The sequence below is a fragment of the Sorex fumeus genome, unplaced genomic scaffold (assembly GCF_029834395.1).
Source record: "Sorex fumeus unplaced genomic scaffold, SorFum_2.1 ptg000122l, whole genome shotgun sequence".
NCBI lineage: Eukaryota > Metazoa > Chordata > Mammalia > Eulipotyphla > Soricidae > Sorex > Sorex fumeus.
Window position 1 is genome coordinate 27,474,347 of NW_026606179.1, and position 20,627 is coordinate 27,494,973.

The 20,627-nt window shown below is 44.3% G+C and overlaps 1 protein-coding gene across 2 annotated transcripts in view; it reads left to right on the forward strand.

Moving 5' to 3' along the window:
• VSTM2B (V-set and transmembrane domain containing 2B) overlaps nucleotides 1–16,139 on the forward strand; it is a 31,037-nt gene extending 14,898 nt beyond the window's left edge. For both annotated transcript variants that reach the window (XM_056135926.1, XM_056135925.1), the window contains one exon: nucleotides 15,509–16,139. In XM_056135926.1, coding sequence (XP_055991901.1) covers nucleotides 15,509–15,597 — 89 coding nt within the window. In that variant the 3' untranslated portion in view covers nucleotides 15,598–16,139. The remainder of the gene's footprint in view (nucleotides 1–15,508) is intronic.
• Nucleotides 16,140–20,627: the final 4,488 nt, after the last annotated feature.

A 20,627-nucleotide genomic window follows, 5' to 3' on the forward strand; every position in this document is an offset into this window, starting at 1 on the left:
TGCCCTCCTCTGTTTTCTTCCCTACCCTGAATCAATTCCTGGATGAGAGCCCTCTCCAGACTGACTCCTGCTTCTTATATCTGCATTGCCTTCAATTCAGGAGTCTGGCACTAGTTCGTTAACTTGTTCATGTATGTATTTGAGAACTGTATGTGGGGCATCCTTTATGTATGCTATGCAGAAACTGAGGGCATAACTTAAGACCCATTCAATCTAGAGTGTCTGACAGAGGAGAGATAGATGTAAGTCAAGTAGTATCATATCAAGTGAAAGTTAATCCATAGATAGTACTCTCAAGGAGAGACTTGGGGGCTGAGAAATTGATCCAGTCAATTCCTTAGGAAGATGATTAAATAAAGATTAATAACTAGAGAGGAAAGGGTCTTCTGGGAGAACCATGTACAAAGATCCTGGAGCAGCTGAGAGCAGAGATATACAAAGCTCTATTAAAAGTTACTTTCAAAAAAAGTCAGAATGCAGAGCAGGAGGAAAAAGGAATTCAGGAGGCAAAGCTCCATAAAGCACTATGATAGAAATTGGATCTTTGGCATTGTCTTAGGACAACAGAATGAGGGAGAAAGTGAATGGTGTGATATGATGTATGTGAGAGTGACTCTCTGGCTTCAGTGTAGAGATCGAAGAGGTGGGGCTGATTGACTGTGGGGAGATCATCATCCAGCCAAGAGATAACAAGACTTAGATTAATTGGATGGATAGATGCATGGAGGTAGAGAGATGAGTAGAAAAGCTGTGGGTGAGTGGAGGGAAAGAAGTGTGCCTGGAAAGTGGTGGACAGAGTAGATGAAAGGATGAATGGGTAGAGAGCGTATGACGAATAAAGAGCTGGGGGGTTGAGGCAAAAACTGAATGGGTAGATGAAGGACTGAATGGGTGAATGAAGGACGAGTGTATCTATGGATGAAAGGTGGAAGATAAATGCAAAGGGGATGCATAGTTGATCCTTGTGGGATGAGTGGAATTAGAATTTCAGGTCAGCCTGGGTGGGAGGTTACCAAATCTGACTATGCACATCTTTCGAAAAGGAAACCACAGGGCGAGAAGATTCATAAAATTGCATGGAACCAACTGGCAGAATTCTGTGCCAGTACATATCGCTGCCTACTCAAGCCCAGACCACAAGAGGGACAGTCAGTCCTGACTTGCTTCTAACTCCACAATGTCCAGCCTTGGACTGGGACCCCATCTGCTGAATGTGGAGTACTCTGGTGGAATTAATTGGCCCAAGAATCGATGATTAATGTCAATGAGAAAGTTAAACATTAGAAAATAAGATTTCAAAGTGGGTGGAGAGTTATCTTTACTCATATTAAGACTAATCACTTAATCACTTAACATCCCGTTAGTCGTCGATTTGCTCAAGCGGGCGCCAGTAACGTCTCCATTTGTCCCTGTCGCGTGCTAGTGTAGCCCAATGGCATCTCTTCGCTCCGGGAACATGGAGGGCCTCAAACCGATCGTTCATGACCTTGACAAAGAAGTCTGACCATCTGGTAGGTGGGCGGCCACACGGTCTCTTGACATCCCGTGGAATCCAATCAGTAACAGCTCTAGTCCAACGGTCGTCTTTAAATCTCATTACGTGACCAGCCCATCTGATTTTCGACACCTTGGCAAATGAGACAGCGTCCCTGATCCTTGATCGTCGACGGATGTCAGAACTCCGGATTCGTTCTCTCATTTGAGTGAAACGTGATATTCCAAGCATAGCTCTTTCTATTCTTCTTTGGGAGACCTGAATGGCGTTCTCATATTGTTTGCGTAGGGCCCAGGTCTCTGAGGCATATGTTAATGCAGGAAGAACAGTGGAATCAAAGAGATGTGCCCGGAGCCGGAGGTTCTTCGTCCTCTTAGCTATTTCTTCGACGTTCTTGAAGGCGTTCCAAGCCGCTCTCTTCCTCCTGCGCAGCTCGGGTGCCAGGTCATTTGTCATGTTGACCTCTCGACCTAGGTACACATAGCTGTTGCATTCGGAGATGGTCGTTCCATTGAGAGCGAATGGGGCGTCAGGAACAAGGCTGTTTCTCATAAACATTGTCTTCGTAAGATTCAGCTGTAGTCCTACCTTTCCACACTCACGGTCAAAGTCGGCCAGGATTTGTGCCGCTTGGCTGATGTTTGGTGTTATTAAAACAATGTCATCAGCAAAGCGGAGGTGGTGTAGTTGCCGACCATCTATCTTCACTCCCATTCCTTCCCATTCCAGTCGTCGCATGATGTTCTCGAGGGTGGCACTGAAGAGTTTTGGTGAAATGGTATCACCCTGCCGCACCCCTCTCTTGACATCAACGATCACTTCTTTGTAGAATGGTGAGATCCTGGTAGTGAATCCGCAATACAGCTCACGGAGGATCCTGATGTATTGGGCTTGAATGCTCTGATTGGCTAGGGCTTCAATGACCGCTTCCGTCTCAACAGAATCAAAGGCCTTCTTTAAATCAATGAACGTTAAGCAGAGCGGCATCTTGAACTCCCGAGAAACCTCAATGAGTTTGGTTATCGTGTGGATATGGTCGATGGTGCTGAATCCTTTGCGGAACCCTGCTTGCTCACATGGTTGTCCTTCATCTAGTGTTCTGCCAATCCTATTCAGGATGACTCGAGTGAACAACTTGTAGATGACAGACAATAGGCAGATCGGGCGATAGTTGCCAATGTCATGGATGTCTCCCTTCTTGAACAGTAGTACGGTCCTGCTGGTTTTCCACTGGGACGGAACCTTGCATTCAGACAGGTAGCGAGTGAAGAGCCGAGCCAGTGTATTGATGAGTACTGACGGCAGGTTCTTCAGGTGTTCAGGTCTGACCTTGTCTGGGCCAGGTGCTGTTTGCTTCTTTACTGACGAAATGGCGTGTCGGATTTCGGAAGGGAGAATGTTGGGAACGACATACCCATCCTGTGGAATTTGGTATGTCGGCAAGTGGACATGGCTATCGAAGAGATTTGAGTAGAAGTCATGGATAATCTTCTCCATTGCCATTCTGGAGGATGTGATGGATCCATCAGGACGTCGGAGGGCAGTCATCTTGGTCTTATAGTTGGCGAAGGACAGGCGGGCGTTACGAATACTTTTCCCGGCTTCTGCCGCATCTACCAGTACTTCTGCTCTTCTCTCTTTGAGGTCTTCCTTGATCGCATCTCTGCACTGCTTTGCAATCTCGGACGTTAGCTTGTGGTTGCCTGAGGCATGCGCCAAACCACGCTGGCGAATTAGCTCAAGAGTTTTCGAAGATAGGCGACTTTTTGTGGCTATCTCTCTCTTGGCGTTCCTCGCACATTCATGGAGGTGCTGAACCAGTCGATCGTATTCCTCGTCAATGTTGTCAACAATGGCATCTTCCCATGTTGCCGCAATAGTACCAAAGAGTTCCCAGTTGGTGGTCGTTCTGGGAGTTCTCTTTTTGAACTTTGCAGCCCTTTCTCCCCGCTCTGTGAAGTAGAATTTTGCACGAAGGAGACGGTGGTCCGATCCCATTCGAAATTTTGGGACAACAGCGACATCAGTCAGGCAAAACCGTCGATTGAATATGATGTGGTCTATTTCGTTGTGGAATCGTCCACCGGGAGACTCCCATGTCCATCGTTTAGATTCTGCCTTCTGGAACTGTGAGTTACCATGAATGGTCTTGGTCGACATGATGAACTCAGACAGTCTCTCACCCTGTTCGTTCCATTCTAGGCCATGGGTTCCGATGTGAAGTTCTTCAGCTGATCTTCTCGGTCCTATCTTGGCATTAAAATCACCCACAATGATCTTGTAGAAGGTGTGGTCTTCTTTATAGAATTTCTCTAGCTCCATGTAGAACTTCTCGATTTCTCTTTCATCATAATGAGATTTTGGTGCGTAGACAACGAAGATAGAAACTGCAGGCAAGTGAGTCACATCTATTCAAATGTAAACGTCCGATTCGGGTTGTTAGACATTCGAATGAATCAATGCTCTTGGCCAAGTTTGTGTTGATAAGGACACCGACGCCTCCAACACCTCTTTTATCGCATGTTCCGAGGAACAATTCTTCTCCAGTGTCAAAAACGGCATGGTGAGATTCGTGTCTTCTTGTCTCGGTCAGACCAATGATGTCGTACTTGATCATTCGCGCTTGTACCATCAGGTCCTCGATGGATGCATCTGATGCTAGCGTACGTGCATTGAAAGTACAGACGATCATTTTTGTCTTCCTTCGTTGTGGCAGCCTAGGTCGGCCTTGAGATTTTGTCGGCCTCTCCTTTCTCATCCTTCTCAGTGCTGCCATGTCGGTGAAGCCTTCAGGGTCAGGTGAATGAGACCAGTTGTAGTTACTGGTTTTGGCATATCGAATACACAGCGGATAGCTTGCCAGGCTCTTCCGTGCGGGCGGAATACTCTCGGTAGCTTGCCAGTCTTTCCGAGAGGTATAGAGGCTTTTGGGGTGACCTCTAATCACCCTTGTAGGTGTTACCATATTTGAACCCTATCAAATATGGTATGACAATTCCAGAAGACGGGTATTTAGTGTCTTATGATGTGTCGTGCGGGTCCGGAAAGCATCCTGGAGTGTGGCGACGGCTGGGTAGTGGAAGTAGTGTCGAGAACATATTAAGACTAATGTAATATATCAGAACATATTAAGACTAATGTAACAAAAATACACAAGGCAATAATTCATAAGGCATTCTATTCTACAGAGTCATATTTTAATGCATGACATTAAAATACATACATACATAAAAATGACATTTAATACATATCCTAGGCAGATCCTCTGTGCTAATTTTATGTAATGAGCACATGTTATAGAATTTTCAGAGCACTATCCCTGGGCAATTAAAATATTGTTAACTGTTTTGATTAAATTCCATTTCTAAAGAAAAGTTTTCAGTGTTACATAGAAAAATAGCCAGGCATTGCCAAGGCAGGATTTAGAGGAGATAACTTCTGGTAGCTCCTGCCTTTGCAAGCTTGGAACTCTCAACCTTTTCTCTGTGACTGGCCTTTCTCCTTTCTGCCTTCTCTTGACCAGGCCCAGAAGAGCCAGTAGAACAAGAGGTTGAAGTCTGGACACTCACATTGTGCCACCTTCATTGAGCAGGCATTGTTTGCCCAACTCCAAGGATTGGGGAAACATTGAAGGAAACTAGGTAGTGGGAGGATGAGTGGGATTTAAATAGGGCACACCCACTCATCTGAAGCACTGTGTACTAAGCCTCAGGGCACTCCAGTGCACAATTCAGTCCATGTAGCTTCGATCTGGGTAAGGTCGTAGAGGACTTAGAGGAGAGTCCCTCTTAGAGGTGAATCCTTCCTCAGATTTCTAGAGAGAAACTCTATCCCAACTTCAACCAGAACAGCTCTGCTTCTAATGATCTGATATATTGGGGTCCATGCAGCAATTAAAACAACTTAACTGTATTCCAAATATAGAAATGCCTGTACATAGCTATAGACATAAATATTTATGAATATAATCTCATCATATCAAAGTCTGTATTCCAGTTTTGAAGGGGGAATTTGAAATGGTTTACAAACCTGCATGTGACCAAATGGAATAAATTTAATAAGAAAAAGGTGAAATAAAGAAGGCATAGTGACATTTCTCTGAGGATCACTTAGACAAAGAGCTGTCTGCATGCAGTTGTGAGTACTTGGAATGTCATACCACTGTGACTGGATAGGCCTCTAACTCCAGCTTGGAACTGAAGTTCTAAGGTAGAATTGAATGGAAAGCATCTGAACAATGGCCAGGGCATACTGGACACTAAGCTGGTTACACCTACGACTTCCATTCAGTCTTTCAGCAAACACTCTGTGAGCATCTCAGTGGACAGGCAGGATACAGGGTTATGAGTGAACCTTTTGATGGGGGATTCAAGAACCAGAAGTTAAATATGCCCATGATAGACAAACCGAGAAAAAATGGCACTTTCTTCGGAGCTCTTAGGACAAAAGTCAGGGAAGAGGAGGAGGAAGTAGCAATTGAAAAGTGGGTACCAGAGAGCAGTGTGGTCTGAGGCCCATGGAGCTGAAAGGGATATGAGAGGCTGGATAGTGAGCTGGGAGACAGGTCAGGAGTTTGACCTTCAACCTGAGTTGGGGGATTAAGCTCTGAGGCTGGGGCCTGAGCAATGGGCACATGCCAATTTGTGGTTAGTGGATGTGGGGAACCAATGAAGAATGTGACTGCTACCAGATGAGAGATTATGTGATAAATGAGGGGTAAGGGATCCAAGCAACAAACGGGACATACTTTATGTCTCAAGATCTTGGAGATTGACTTGTGGGGGCCTCTGAGCTAGACTGGGAAGATTGATGGGATTTTTGCAGTCAGAGGGTAGGGAGTAAAGGACTGGGGGTAAGAGTGAAGGCCTGAATGATGAGTATACCTTTCATGTGGGAGTCCTGACACCTAATGCCTCATGCCTGGAGCCCGGACACCTAAAGGAGTAGGGAGGTGAAGATATTTCTGGCAGGGGCTCAGCTCTCACCGATTTCCTAAAGTTGATCCAAAACCAAATTCTACCTACTGAAAAAGCAAAGCAGAAGGAAGAGTTTGTTATGTTTATGAAGGTTGCAAGAAGCACTGGATTGCAAATTGCACCAGGGATTTACGGATAAAATGGATGATATAGATAGTTATGGGTAATAATGGAAGCTGTTTGATTTGTTCAGTTTATTGGTTACCTGATAGTCTTATTATTGGTTGCCTAGTGGTCTTATTGCCTAAGAATATTTGAGACAGGTAGCTGATTTGGGGAAGAAGGAAGTCCAGAGATAGCATGAAGAGACTTTGTTTGGGAATTGATTGGTATCTTCTGCTGATTTCTGAGAAGAGCTGTTAGGTGAGGCAGGTTCCCTGTGAGTACTCCTCTTTCTGATTTAAGTAACTCCATTATAGTTTGGGTCACAGGCCAGAGAGAGTTAAAGGGAAAATGTTTCCTGTCACTGAGAAGTGCCAGTTAGCATCCACAGCCTCAGAACTTAGAGAAGCTGGACCTGCCTGTGGGTTTCCCCTGGAGAGTTGTTTTCAGCACTGTTGGACTCCCCATGTCGTCTCTCTTGGGTACTACCCTAATGCTGACTATGGTCAGAACTTCCCAGGGAAAGGCCTGTTAACCATTTTCATTAAGTGATGCTATTAAAGGATCATTTGGGCCAAGATCTCATTTCAAAAGAAATGAAAAACTGAGAAGGAGTTAGCAAGAAAGTTGACTACATTAAAAGGTCATTATGATTGTTAAAATACAGGGAATTAGCACCTCCTTCCCCAACCCCCTGAGACACACACACACACACTTTTCTCTTGGAAACAGTGTAGAGTGATCAAGCAAGGCACTGGGAAGGAGGTTCCTATTATTGATTCTAAGAAGCAGCATTCTTGGCAGTGAGGCATGTGGGGGAAAAAAAAGCCAAACTAAGGCTCTGAGTTATTGGCATAGTTTTGGTAGGGCTGCCAGATTACTAAATAAAAGCATAGGATTCTGATAAAGTTTGAATTTCAATAGACAGCCAACACCATTTTCATAGAAGTATGTACGATTAATGTTTATAATATACATGTGCTTGAAATGACTTGAAATGACCCGAAAATTTATATGAAATTACAATTTAATTGAACTTCCTGTAATTCCTGTGTCGTTGTTCTATCCCTCATCTATAAAATAGTGGTCAAATAGTGACTCAGACAGTTTGGAAGACTGGATTAGTGCCTGTCTCTCATAAGCACTAGCTAGTTTTGCTTGATTGTTCTGAAGTTACTTGACTCTTTCTGCTTGAGCTAGGCTGGGTCTGCTTCCTGCAGCTCACTCCTATCTGTGAATAAGCTCCAACACAGATCACCACCCCCAGCTGTAAGTGGGGCCCAGAATAGGCTGTCAGGTGAGTTCCAACTGTTTCCACTGCCTCTGACCTGCTTATGAGGACATGAGATGCAGGCAAAGGACTCCTTTGTCCTGGGTGTTCAGGGAGGGCTTTTTGGAGGGGCCAGTTTTTCTAGGCTAGAGGCAGAGTAAAAACATAGACCAAAAGGAAGGAATAATTCCCGAGTCTACTCCTGGCAGAAAGGGAAGAGAGGCTGAGACTGGGCTTGCGCATGGGAATGGTGAGGGTGAGATTGTTGGCAGGGGTGTGGCATAGAGATGGAGACTTGTCCTAGGAGTGAACAGAGGGGCTGTTGGAGGTTCTTTACTTTCTGGAGAGTTCTCCAGATCTTTGGAAGGAGGTAGTGACACATGACCCAGAAAACAAGTTTAGGATTCACTGGGGAGACCAGTGACCAGGATTCAGGCTATGCAAAGGAGAGAGGACATTGCTGGAAGGCACTTCCAGGTAGGGCAACCTGCCTGAGCACTGGTGCTGTGTCAGCAGATGCCACATGACTATGCACTGGGATTGTTATGTGGGTCTCACTCCGGAGGATGTCCACCACCACCAGGAGGACAGTTTCCCCTTGTATCTAGAAGCCAGCTGGGAGCCTGGGGAGGACCTGCAGACACGTGGTCAGTGTAGTACAAGACCAGTGGCGTCTGCATCACAAACACCTTTCATTCAAATATCTCCATTTCCATCACTTTAATTTAATTTTATTATTGTCTGTGGGTATAGAGTATGATTTAAACCACACCTAGGAGTACTCAGAGTCCATTTGTCATTCAGTGTTCTGGGAACTATAGCACTAAGTCCTGGCGATCAGACTGGGGCTGGCTGCATGCAAGGCTCTCTACTTACTTTAAAATTCAACAGCACTGAGTGTTTCCAGTACAAACACATTCATTTCATGGCAGAAATGCTCTCCAATTCTATTACTACCCAATTTTACCCAACTGAGCCCTTGGGATAAGTATCTATGAAGAGGCTTTAATTAGACCAGCAACAATGGAAGCAGCTTACAAATGGCATTTTCTCTCTCAGCTATGGCTAGTCTGCTGATCTGTCTGGTACAGGGGTCAGGGAAAGGCATAAAATCAGTGTGGTGGGGACAGCAGACATCAGAAAGCCAGGAATGTTAAAGCCCTAACTTCATGGAAGCAGTAAAGAATTAGAAGAAGCAGGCCTCTCAGATCCTGTACTAATGGAGCTCTAAGGCTACAAACTAGCAAGGTTTGCAGGGCCAGGTTAGCGATGAGATAAGGGAAGTGAAGCAAAGAGAAGACAGCTTACTTAAAGGGTCAGAGTGTGCAAAGGGAGATGAGGGAGGGATTTCTGCTGAGAAAACTATGAGGTTTGAGCCACAGTAGTATGGGAAAGCAGGCCTATGGTTGCTAGGTCTTCCCAAATCTGTAGCTATATGCCAGAGTCCTTAATTTTCATATAGCACTGTCTGTAGCACTGTCCTCCCCATTGCTCATCGATTTACTCGAGTGGGCCCAGTTAAATCTCCATTGTGAGACTTGTTGTTACTGTGTTTGGCATATTGAATACGTCACAGATAGCTTGCCAGGCTTTGCCATGTGGTTGAGATACTCTTAGTAGCTTGCTGGGCTATCCGAGAGGGGCGGCAGAATTGGACCCAGCTCAGACAGGCAGGCTGGCCGAGAGCAAGGCAAATACCCTACTGCTGTGCTATTGCTCTAGCCCGATTTGAATTATAATTTACTTTTAAAAACATTCTTCTTTGTACCAAAGCATACCCTTCTGTAGATCAGACCAACTCCTAAAATTGCCCTTAGACGCTGTAGATGTATATCCAGAGAGGCGGGGTGGGGAAGGAGAGGAAAAGGTTAGCATGTTGAAGCATCCCCAACAATGCCTGGCCATTGGCCTATTGCTTCCTTGGACCATACTGCATGCTCCACCTTAAAGGCATAGTAGCCTGGATGCCCCTCTTGACTTTACTTTATCGACCCTTGCATATCCCAAGAGAAACCCCTGCACCTTGGCTACAGGAAACTTTAAAAGGAGACCTTAGCTTGGTAGGGCGTGGCCCTCTGTCACAAATAGGGATTGGCAAGGATCAGGAGCACGTTAGGGCAGGGATGGACAGGAAGCTTGGCTCAGCTGTCCTCTGGGACTCTGCCCTCCCTACAGGTGAGAGACAGTTTTTTCGCAGGTATCCCAGGAAGTCAGGCCCCTGTGCCTAGGTACTAATGGATGTCAGGGCTCAGCAATCACATAGTCCAGTCTGGTTTCTACTGTTGCCTTCTTATACTCAGATGGCAGCACAGGGAAAGGAAACGAAGTTTAGCATGCAGGTCTTCTGCCCATTATCCAGCCTCCTAGTCAGGAAGCCCAAAGATGTGTGATGAGAGTCCAAAGTGCAGAACAGATGCCAGTAGCTGGTTCAGCCTGACCCAAGGTGACCACTGGCCTTGAGAGCCTTGGCCCAGACCTTTTGGGAGTATGTCCGTGATCCTGGTGAATAGCTTTGTTTACTAAGACTGATTTGCTCTCTTCTGGCACCCTGCTCTCTGTGTCTATGCCTACACTGCCAGCAAATTAGATTCCTAGAGAGGAGATTGCTGGGGTTGTGGCTGGTCACCCCCTATTCTGGACTTAATTCCCACAGGGTCACAGTGAGTTCTTTCTAGCTGACCAAATGGGATAGCTCCTAAAGCAAATGGAGAGGGAGGCAAAGAATCCAGTGTCACCTCTGGACAGGACTCCCAGGGTCTCAACTACACAAACTAGAATGAGCTTCTCTTTACTCTTATATGTAGAGCCAGGCCTCAACTATATCTGAACTTTGCTTACTCTTGAAATAAATTTAAGATTTTAAATGAAGGGTAGGGCATACTAGGATGGAAACAATCTCACGGAACTTCCCAGACCCTCAGGGATACTAAACTCCAAGCCCAGCTCCTTGTCCACCAATACTGGCAGACCTGCAATGACTATGGATTCCTGATGGGGAAGTGACCTTCAAGACTGAGAGATGTTTCTGTGATCTTCCAAGGGCTGGCAGGGTAATAGCTGTTCCCTCTGGGACAGTTAAGCCTCCTTCTTTCTTTCACCAGTGGGCCTGGGATGGTCTCTGGATCTCCATGTTTTCTTTTTTCTTGAATTGTTTTCTTAATTGATTATCATCAGACATGGGTTTGGGGTCAGCCTGGGGAAGGCGGGATCAACCTTGTGCCCACCCAAGTAGAGCTCCCTCCCCCTCCTCCCCAACCCTAGCAGCCGCTTGCTCTCCATGTTTTCTTAATAAGGCTTCCCAGCTGCCCCTGCAGATCAGTGGAGAAGGGAAATGTTACAGCTAGAGCCATCAGGGCTGGTGTCTTTGGCATGCCTCCAGTGACTGGCGCTTTTCTGTTTTCTCTGGGGGGTCCTCTCCCTTAAATGGCCTTAGGTCCTGTTTTATCCCACTCTCTAAATGATAAAAATTTATATTCTTAGAGCCAGAACAGCTTTGATTTCTTTATCAATGATTATCCAAATGTTGAAACTTGTTTAATACAAAGAATGAATCAGCTTCAATTCCATCCAAGGACTTCCCTGACTTTCAAGCAGCCTGATTTTCCAGCTGAATCATGACAAATAAATGAGTGCCTATTCCGTTGTTATTCCAGGCACTGCTTCGGAAAGGAAAAAAATAGATAAAGAGGCCATGAACATTCCATCGACACAGCAGCCCCCATGGGCTGACACAGAGGTCTCTAGGTCACATACTCAGAGTCCAGTCTAGGAGACCCCACATGCTGAGCCATCTCAGTTCCTGGGGAGTTGGATAAGCACAAACAGCACTGGGTGTTCTGTCTCCTCCATAGATGCTAAGTGATCCTTCAGCTGAGTTCTAGACAATTGTCAGTCTCTTTGAATAAACAGTAGCTTACCAGACTCCTAAATCCCAACCCCTGTTCCTCCAGAACCAGGCTGGGAGTCCGACTTGCTGGGCTTGTTCTGAATCATCTGAGGAAAGAAAAGAACAATAGACTAAGGTTATCTTGTGATTAAAATGTGGATCCTTTTTCTGCCTACAGAGATCCAAGGGAGTCTATCTATAGTCAGGGGTGGTATTTGCCCTGCTTTTCTCTTGGAAAATATTTCTCGAAGGAGGTACAGACTCCCTCCTCATCCCCAAATATGCTCTTTTTTAGAACCTTTTGGAGAAGTAGCAGTGTTGTCCTTTTGGTTGATGTCTGTTTGTAAGACACTGGTTTCAGTCACTGTTTTTTCAAAAATGGTCTTGTTTTATTTTTGAATCCCACCCAGCAGTTCTCAGGACTTATTCCTGGCTCTGTACTCAGGGATCATTCCTGAAAGAACTCAGGAGACTATATGGGATAACAGAAACTGATCCTGGGTTGGCCACCTACAAGGTAAATGCCCTACCCACTGTCCTATTGCTCCAGTCCCATGTTTCAGGTACTTCTCTTGTAACAGTGAGCTTTTGCTTAGTAACAAGCAACCGTGACACACAGAAGTTTTTATATGATTGAAGAAGCATTTATTAACTTTGGGGCTGTGGATTAATAGTCGCTTCTATTAGGCTTTGCTTGGCTCTTTCACACCATAGTGTCCATTTGTCCTTTTGGTTGGAAACTAGTTTACTACAAGCTTTCAGTGGAAACCTCTCAAGATTGTTATCTAGCGCAGGCAGTCATTCCCAGTTCTTTCTTGGTGGTTCACCTTGAAAGGGCAACACTTCATATACAAACTCTTTTAAACCTCTTCATGATTTTCTCTTGACAATGTTCATTGACCAAAGCAAGTTATATGGCCAAACCATTAGTTCAGGGTGTGGCATGCCTTTCTAGGATAAAGATGTTAGGATTCGATTCTGAGGGAAGGGAAACATTTGTTGACATTCTTTGCAATGCTCTTGTTATATCTGTATTTCATACAGGGCCCCTTGAATCCTGTGGTTTTGAGCTATATAAATTTATGCATAGATGCATCCCTGCATACCTAATACAGTTTTGCTCAAAACCTAGTGTGGTGGACACTGTCAACCAGTATCACATAAGCCCACAATAGAGCTGGACTTGAAAGCTGTACCAAGTGCCAGTCCATGGCCCCATCCTGCCTCCTATGCTCTGTCCCATGAGGATGCTGAGCCAGCCAAACCTCAGCAGCCTCTGTGGATGCAGATACTACAAATCTTGGTACACTCTGCCTAGACTCTATCTTGAGAACACCTTACCACATTTCTAGTCCCTGCTGCTCCTTCTCTAACCCAACATACAGGGGCAGTTTCATGTCTGGGACTATATGATGTTGTATGCAATTTAAAAACTCCTCAACACAAGTAAGCAAAACTAGTAGGTAATAATGAATGAGTAGGTAATAATGGCTATATTATTGAGGCAACAATTGGATGCAAGTTAGACGTTCTCAATATCTTCCATTTAACTCAGGCTTCTGCAGAGCTGAAGGTTCTGAAATCCATTGTTCACAACACTCACATTTTAAATGCCTAACAGTGTTTCTATCCCACCTGCCACCATCCTAAGTGTCAGGGTTTGCAGGAGCATGAAGGTCTGAGCTGAGATTCAAGAATCCTCGGGCCAGTCTGGCCACAATTTTAGCCCATGAACCTGAGATCAAGAGACACTCTGCTGCTATTGTCCCTGAAGCCTCTGGCACCTTGTTGACTACATCCAGGCTCCTGACTATTCCGCATGGCATGCACTCTCATCCTTCCCAGGAGACATAGCATCAGGTAGCAGCAATGGAGGGCCCCATTCTTTGCAATCCTCATACTCAGAAGTCCTCTGTGTTACCCATGGCAGCAGAAAGACTGGGCTAAAATTCATGGAGAACCTCCAGAAGTGCCAGCTGCCTGAAAAAATATAGAGAGATAGTTTGCCGCATCTGGATTCATTTTTCCCAGCTTCTTGACAGGGACTAGGCACTGGTCTGAGACAGTTTAAGTGGATCTGCACAACTGATGGCCTATACTACCTTTTCACTCAAAAGTCTAGGCATAGTCCATCACCCTGCATGTGGACAGGTGGAATTCTATGGGCTCCAACTGGAATTAGCCCCTGGACATTTGTCCAATTCTATTTCTTCACAGAGTGAAAACCTCTCTTACCCATAAAGTGAATTCTGTGACACAACCATACCCAGAACAGGGAAGATTTGCATTGGATTGTCTTGGATAGAAAGTACTGATGGTTCCTTCAATTGGAGAGAAGTCCTGGGTTCAGCCCCCACATGGTCAGAAATCCTCAAGTCTAGCTGGTCTGGTAGCTACTCTTTCAGAAGGCTAAGTGGGAGTGGCCATAACCTCACCATCTTCTGGCAGAGTAGGACCTTCTGTATTTCTCCTCTAGGGGCAGAGCTCTAGTCCAGCTGGCTGGGCAGGGTGAATGGGAAGAGGCCACTAGCTGTAGAATGTGGCTGGTAATAACTTCCACCAGGAAGGCAACTCTATGCAAGTGAGCACTGCTGATCCCAGGATTTGGGAATCCATTTCCCAGTGGTTTCAGAACTTGAAAGAAGCATTCTGCCTTTTACATGTTAACTTAGAAAAATATCAGACTGTCATTAAAAGTACAAGAAAATATTTATCTGAGAATTGACATCATGATTAGAATACAAATAAGGGGTGTCCTGGTGTTCCGCTAGGAACAAGCCAGAGGGATATTTTAAAGGACCCAGCAGGAAAGTGGTCTGACTACTCGGGCCATTGATGGAATGTTGGGTTGGTTTTTGATAGGTACCTTAAGAAATTGGTGAAGTGGGGGATTTGGTAACAATGAGTGAGAGTCCTCCATATCTCTCTCTTAATGATAGTGAAAACTATCCTTGGTGTCTTTCTACTAATCTCCAGGAGTTGTCAGGTTTCTTACTTCTCACCTAGAAATTATACTGTGGCAGTTGGAGACAAAATGGATTTGACTCAAACTAATGGTTTCTCAGTGAGCTTTTCCGCAAATGCATGCAGCCACCCAATACTAGGGAAACTCTGCTGAAAAATGAGGAGGCGGGTAAAAATCCCAATGGAAGCAGGATAAAAGCACATGCTTCTGGTCAGAAGGTCACACATTGGAGAAGCAGGTCGGTGACTTGGAAGTCATTCCTTGGGAACACTAGGAGTAGAATCTACCAACCAATGACCTCTGAACTTCCACTGGCATCCTGAAGGTTGAGTGATAGCATGCGAAAAGAATGCTCAGAACTGGAACCATGAAAATGGGAACTTGTGAAGGCTAAGTTTTGCAGCCCAGGCAGGTTCCAGAGAGGAAGTGGGAGAGATAAAATTGAGTTGAATCATGGAGTATCCCATTGAGTTCATGGAGGAAGAAAGCTTGGCCTCTAATATTGAAGATGCTTTGCATTGTAGGGTGGGGAAAAAGCATATTGTCATTTCAGCATATAGAGCTGAAATGATGACTTAGAACTACACCCTCCTCCAGGTCATGGTCACTTTGAATCTGACCACAGTGAAATTCTCAGATTTGTTATCAGCAGATAACAAGCAGCAGAAACATACTTTCTTTATGCTGGGATGCAACCAGCTGCTGTGGTGCTCCCAAGGGCCTGAAAGGGAGAAGTCTCATTTCCCAGGATTGTTCATCAGCCTCAAATTATGGAGGATCTGGCTAACCATTCCCTTTTTCTTATCCCCTGTAGGCACTGATCCTAGCTACACCACAGACCCCCTCCTGTCCCTGTTCCTGCTAGCTCTGCATAAGTTCCTTCGCCTGCTTCTGGGGCACTAATGTCACAGCTGATCGCTCACCCCTGTGGGGATTCCAGGCCTGCTAGACCCTGGAAGAGGACCACAGCGCCAGAAGGACATACACAGACTGAGAGAAGCATGAAGAGTCCACATGGAAAATAAATCAATCATATTTTTTGGAAGATAAAAAATGTAGAACAACTAAAAAAAATGCATCTAGTTTCCAAGTAAGATGGAGTTTGGCCCATGCATTCTGCATGGGATCAGTGATTTCTCTACTTCTAGGTATTTTTATTTTCTAAACTTTTCCTCTAAATCTTCATTTTGCACGAACTGTTGAGCAGTTATCTTTAGGATACCATGTAAAAATGTTGGATCAAAGCCTTTCTGACAAAGCAAAATATTTTTAGCAAATTATGTGTTTCGGGATTTTTTAATTTACCTTTTTTCTTTGGGGGATTTTCTTTTTTATTGAAGTAAATTATTTCGTTTGAGACATTTTGATTAAAAAAGACACATCATAATTAAAAATTCACTGTCAATAATATTTATTTTTAAATAAAGATTGGAAACAAGGTCAGACACTTGTTTATAAACTATTGTATATTGATAAATAACAGTTGAATAAAGAATGACTTTGAAATATCCTTTCTATAGGCATGCATGCATACATACATACATCCATGTTAAACCTTAAGGCCTATTGCAGCCCAAATGTCTTAATCTCTCGTTCTTGGCCAGATGATGCCTAACTAAGACACAGTGCACAGCACTGTAAGTAGTCAGGACATCTATGTAGCCTTCTGGGACTTCATCGAGGCTGGAGTTAGAGGCACCCTCCATTGGGATCATTCAAGGAAGAGGTCATTGGGAGAAGTGTGATGTAAATCAGACCTATTCTTTCCCCTTGTCCTTAGAACCCAACTGTAAATGAATTTATTCCTCACAGATGAGACATTTAGGTTCATTTGCAGTTATTGGATTTACTACTACTTTGAATTGCTGAAAGATGCTATTTCTACAGTATTTTCATGTATCTTGACATTTCTGATTCTCTGCAATGCATGCATTTTGCTCAGATTACATGTCTTGAAGAAGGAGACCTACCTTGGGGCTATCATTCTTCATTCTATAATAGATTTGTATGAAGTAACAAGATCTCTCTTTTTTTTTTTTTTGCTTTCTGGGTCGGGTTCAGCATTGCTCAGGGGTTACTCCTGGCTCTACACAAAGGAATTACTCCTGGCACTGCTTGGGATACCATATAGGATGCCGGGGATTGAACCCGTGTTGGCTGAATGCAAAGCAAACGCCCTACCTGCTGTACTATCACTCTGGCCCCAAGTAGCAGGAGCTTGTGATGCACATAAATAATAGATTTTTTAAAAAATTGTCATTTTGTAAAATAGTTTTAATTAAAGAAATTTACTTAGATAAGTTTGAAGGAAGAGTAAGAGAGAAAAAGACATGTATAAAATGGAACACAGAACACAGACTCCTCCAATGGGAGAAAGCTTTGAATGCACATCTTAAGTTGAGATGTGGACCAGTCTACTTGGTGGAGATGGAGAATGGAGAATAAGTTTATATATACATATACATATTTGTTGTTGATGTTGTTCATAAAAAGATCAAAAGTTTTCATCTGTCTGCTTATAAGCAGGGATTCAAGAGTTTAATTTTGGGTATCCCGTGGCCCTGGGGAACCATCACCTACTCTGGCCTTGAGTTGTGAACAGGCTATATTTCTCCTTTGGAAAGCCATGTTTTCTGTGAAACAAACATTTCAGGCAAACCTCCGATGTGACCATGTGATACTGCACAATTGGTAGGAGCCTCCAAACACTGAAAATGTAGCAGAATGAGATATCATCCTTCATTGTGTCAGCCTTAGACCCTTGAAATGGTTGTTCTCATGGGACCAAGACTATCCTACTGACTAGGTACTGTTATTTAAAGAAAAAGGGAAACATACATTTAGACAAGAATTGGGAACCATTTTGTCTAAGTGGGCTACATAAACCACAAATCATGTGGTTTGGCCCAGATACATGGAAGGCCAGACATGTATAATTTCTCTTGGCAGCCTAGGACCAGTCTGCCTGTATTCTCTGGCCCACGAATGATTATAAATGTCTCAAATATAAATATCTCAATTGTCTTTGGAAGAAAAAATATTCTCCACCCCTAGTTTAGACAGTCTCACATGAGCAGAGACCTTTAATGTGACATGGGGACATATGGGATGCCTGAGATGACTCGTTGGCTGCTATTTCTGCTGGACACATTATTGTTTCACATTTCATTTCTATTGATCAGCACCAATTGAGCTATAAATTTAATCATTTTGTCTGGTGGATAGTGATTCTGTCCAGAAGGATCATCTCTTTTTATAGTTAACTCAATAGTGCAGCAGACTAATGTCATGTTAAATATGGACCTGCTGTGCTTGAAAAGAAAAAGGCACTTCCAGACACTATACTGGATAGTAGTGATGTGTTTGTGATGATCTGACTGTGCATATCACTCCAGGGACCAGGAGCTGCACAGAACCAGGCTCACTTGCCTGCAGCCATCAGCAAGTTTGCTGCCTGGAAGCCACGGCCTGACTTAATGCACACAGGGAGAGGCAGACAGTAGTTTTGGGAGAAACTGCTCTCCTGGTATGCCCATGTTCTTCACAGAAATGAGTGTCTCACATGCAAGGAGCAATCCCCCAGTCTCCTAGAGACTAAGGAAGAGGTTGAGGATGAAGTTGGACAAATTTTCTCAAATGGGAACTTGATTGCCACCCCAGCCCCTCTCCCCTCCCCATCCCCATAACAGAAGCAACCAGAGTACGACAAAGGAGGAAGTGCAGTTCACAGAAGCTAAAGAAAGTTCTTGTGGCTTTGAGTCCACTAGGAATAGCACCCCTAAAGAAGGGAAGTGTGTACCTGCAGATCCACAATAAAGAAGGATGGAGAGCTGTGCACAGATTTTTGGAGTCCCTCATGCTATATTCCAAGGTAAGGATGGAGAATGTACTGTGTGCAATGAATTCACAAGAAGCACACAATCCAGGAAGGACAGGCAACCTCCCCAAATGGAAACGTGAATGAGATTCTCCTCCTCCCCATCCCCCACGCCCCCAATAATGTCTTCCTCTGGCCCTTAATTCCAGACTAAGGCAGACAACTGGGGAATGATGACAAGATGATTTATTTCAAGTTAGGAAGAATGCATCAGACATGACCTGGGAACTTTGGCTCCAGAAAGTGAATACTACACAGTCTGTTCAAAAGGACTATGAAATTGGGGTCCTGCTCACACACCAACCAAAATAAGGTCAGGGAAGTAGGAGTGGAGAAAAAGAGAAGGCAGAGCAAAGTTGCCTCTGCTGAATGAGAACAGACAAAGGAGATAAAGAGAGTTATCCATTGGGGAGACAGAATCTCAACTCTAACACTGATGGGGAACTTGCATCCACCCATTGTAATAGGACATTCCTGGCTGATACTGCCCAATGTTGCCAAACCTCTTGGGTCCTTTTATCAGCATTGCTATATTCAGACTTGGAAATTCTCTGCATTTTATGGAAAGTGATGTGCCCAGAGGTCATTGCAGTCTTAGTCTCATACCATCTCTGTTCCACATCCTAGTTACTATTCTTCCTCAAATAGACTGTTGCCTGCCTAATCTAGGGCATTTCTTGGGTGGACTATGGCAGAGTCAATGAGCTTCCAGGGTTGTGGCTACGGGGCTTTAAATGCTGGTGCTCAAGTGTATAATTCTCAATGATTCTTGCACAGTATCACTGGGTGAGACCTCCAAACCAAAAACAAGAATAGAAGAATCACTTTGCTGTTCTTTTTAAAATTTTTATTAGTGAAAGACCATGAGGTACAGTTGTAGACTTATAAATTTTTGTGCTTGGGTTTCAGTGATACAATGATTGAATACCCATTCCTCCACCAGTGCCCATTCTCCTCCACCACTGATCCCAGTATCCCTCCCACCCCCACCACCCCTATCCCACCCTGCCTCTGTGGCAGGGCATTCCCTTTTGTTCTCTCTCTCCTTTTGGGTGCTGTGGTTTGCAAAAGAGGCATTGAGTAGCAATCATGTTCGGTCTATAGTCTACCATCCTGGGAGGATCCTCCCAACACCCTTTATTTGGTGCTCCCTTCTTTATCTGTGCTGCCTTTTCCCCTAGCATGTGTGGCTGGCCTCAAAGCCATAGAGTAAACCTCCTGGTACTTATCTTGGCTATTCTTGGGTGTTTTGTTACTTTATGTTCCCCAGATAAATGCAATCTTTCTATGTCTGTCCCTCTCTTTCTGACTCATTTCGCTTAGCATGATACTTTCCATGTAATACCACTTGTATATAAATTTCATGACTTCATCCCTTCTAACAGCTACATAGTACTCCATTGTGTAGAAGTTCCATAGTTTCTTTAACCAGTCATCTGTTCTCGGGCACTCAGGTTTTTTCCAGATTCTAGCTATTGTAAAGAGTGCTGCAATGAACACAAGTGCAGACGTCACTTCAACTGTATTTTTTTGCCTCTCTGGCATATATTCCCAGGAGTGGTGGCATTTCTAGCTCAAATGGGAGCTCAAATTTCTAATTTTTTGAGAGTCGTCCATACTGTTTTCCAGAAGGGCTGAACCAGTCGGCATTCCAACCAACAATGAAGGAGGGTCACTTTCTCGCCACATCCACGCCAACACCAGTTGCTTTTGTTCTTTTGGATGTGGGCCAGTCTCTGTGGTGTGAAATGATATCTCATTGTTGTTTTGATCTGCATCTCCCTGATGATTAATGATGTAGAGCATTTTCTCATGTGTCTTTTAGCCATTCGGATTTCTTCTTTGAGAAAGTTTCTGTTCATTTCATTGCCCCATTTTTTGATGGGGTTGGATGTTTTCTTCTTGTGGAGTTCAACCAGTTCTTTGTACATCCTTGATATCAAGCCCTTGTCAGATGTGTATCGGGAAAATTTCCTTTCCCATTCTGTCGACCATCTTTGTATTTTGGTCAGTGTTTCTTTTGTGGTGCAGAAGCTTAGAAGAATCACTTTGGCAC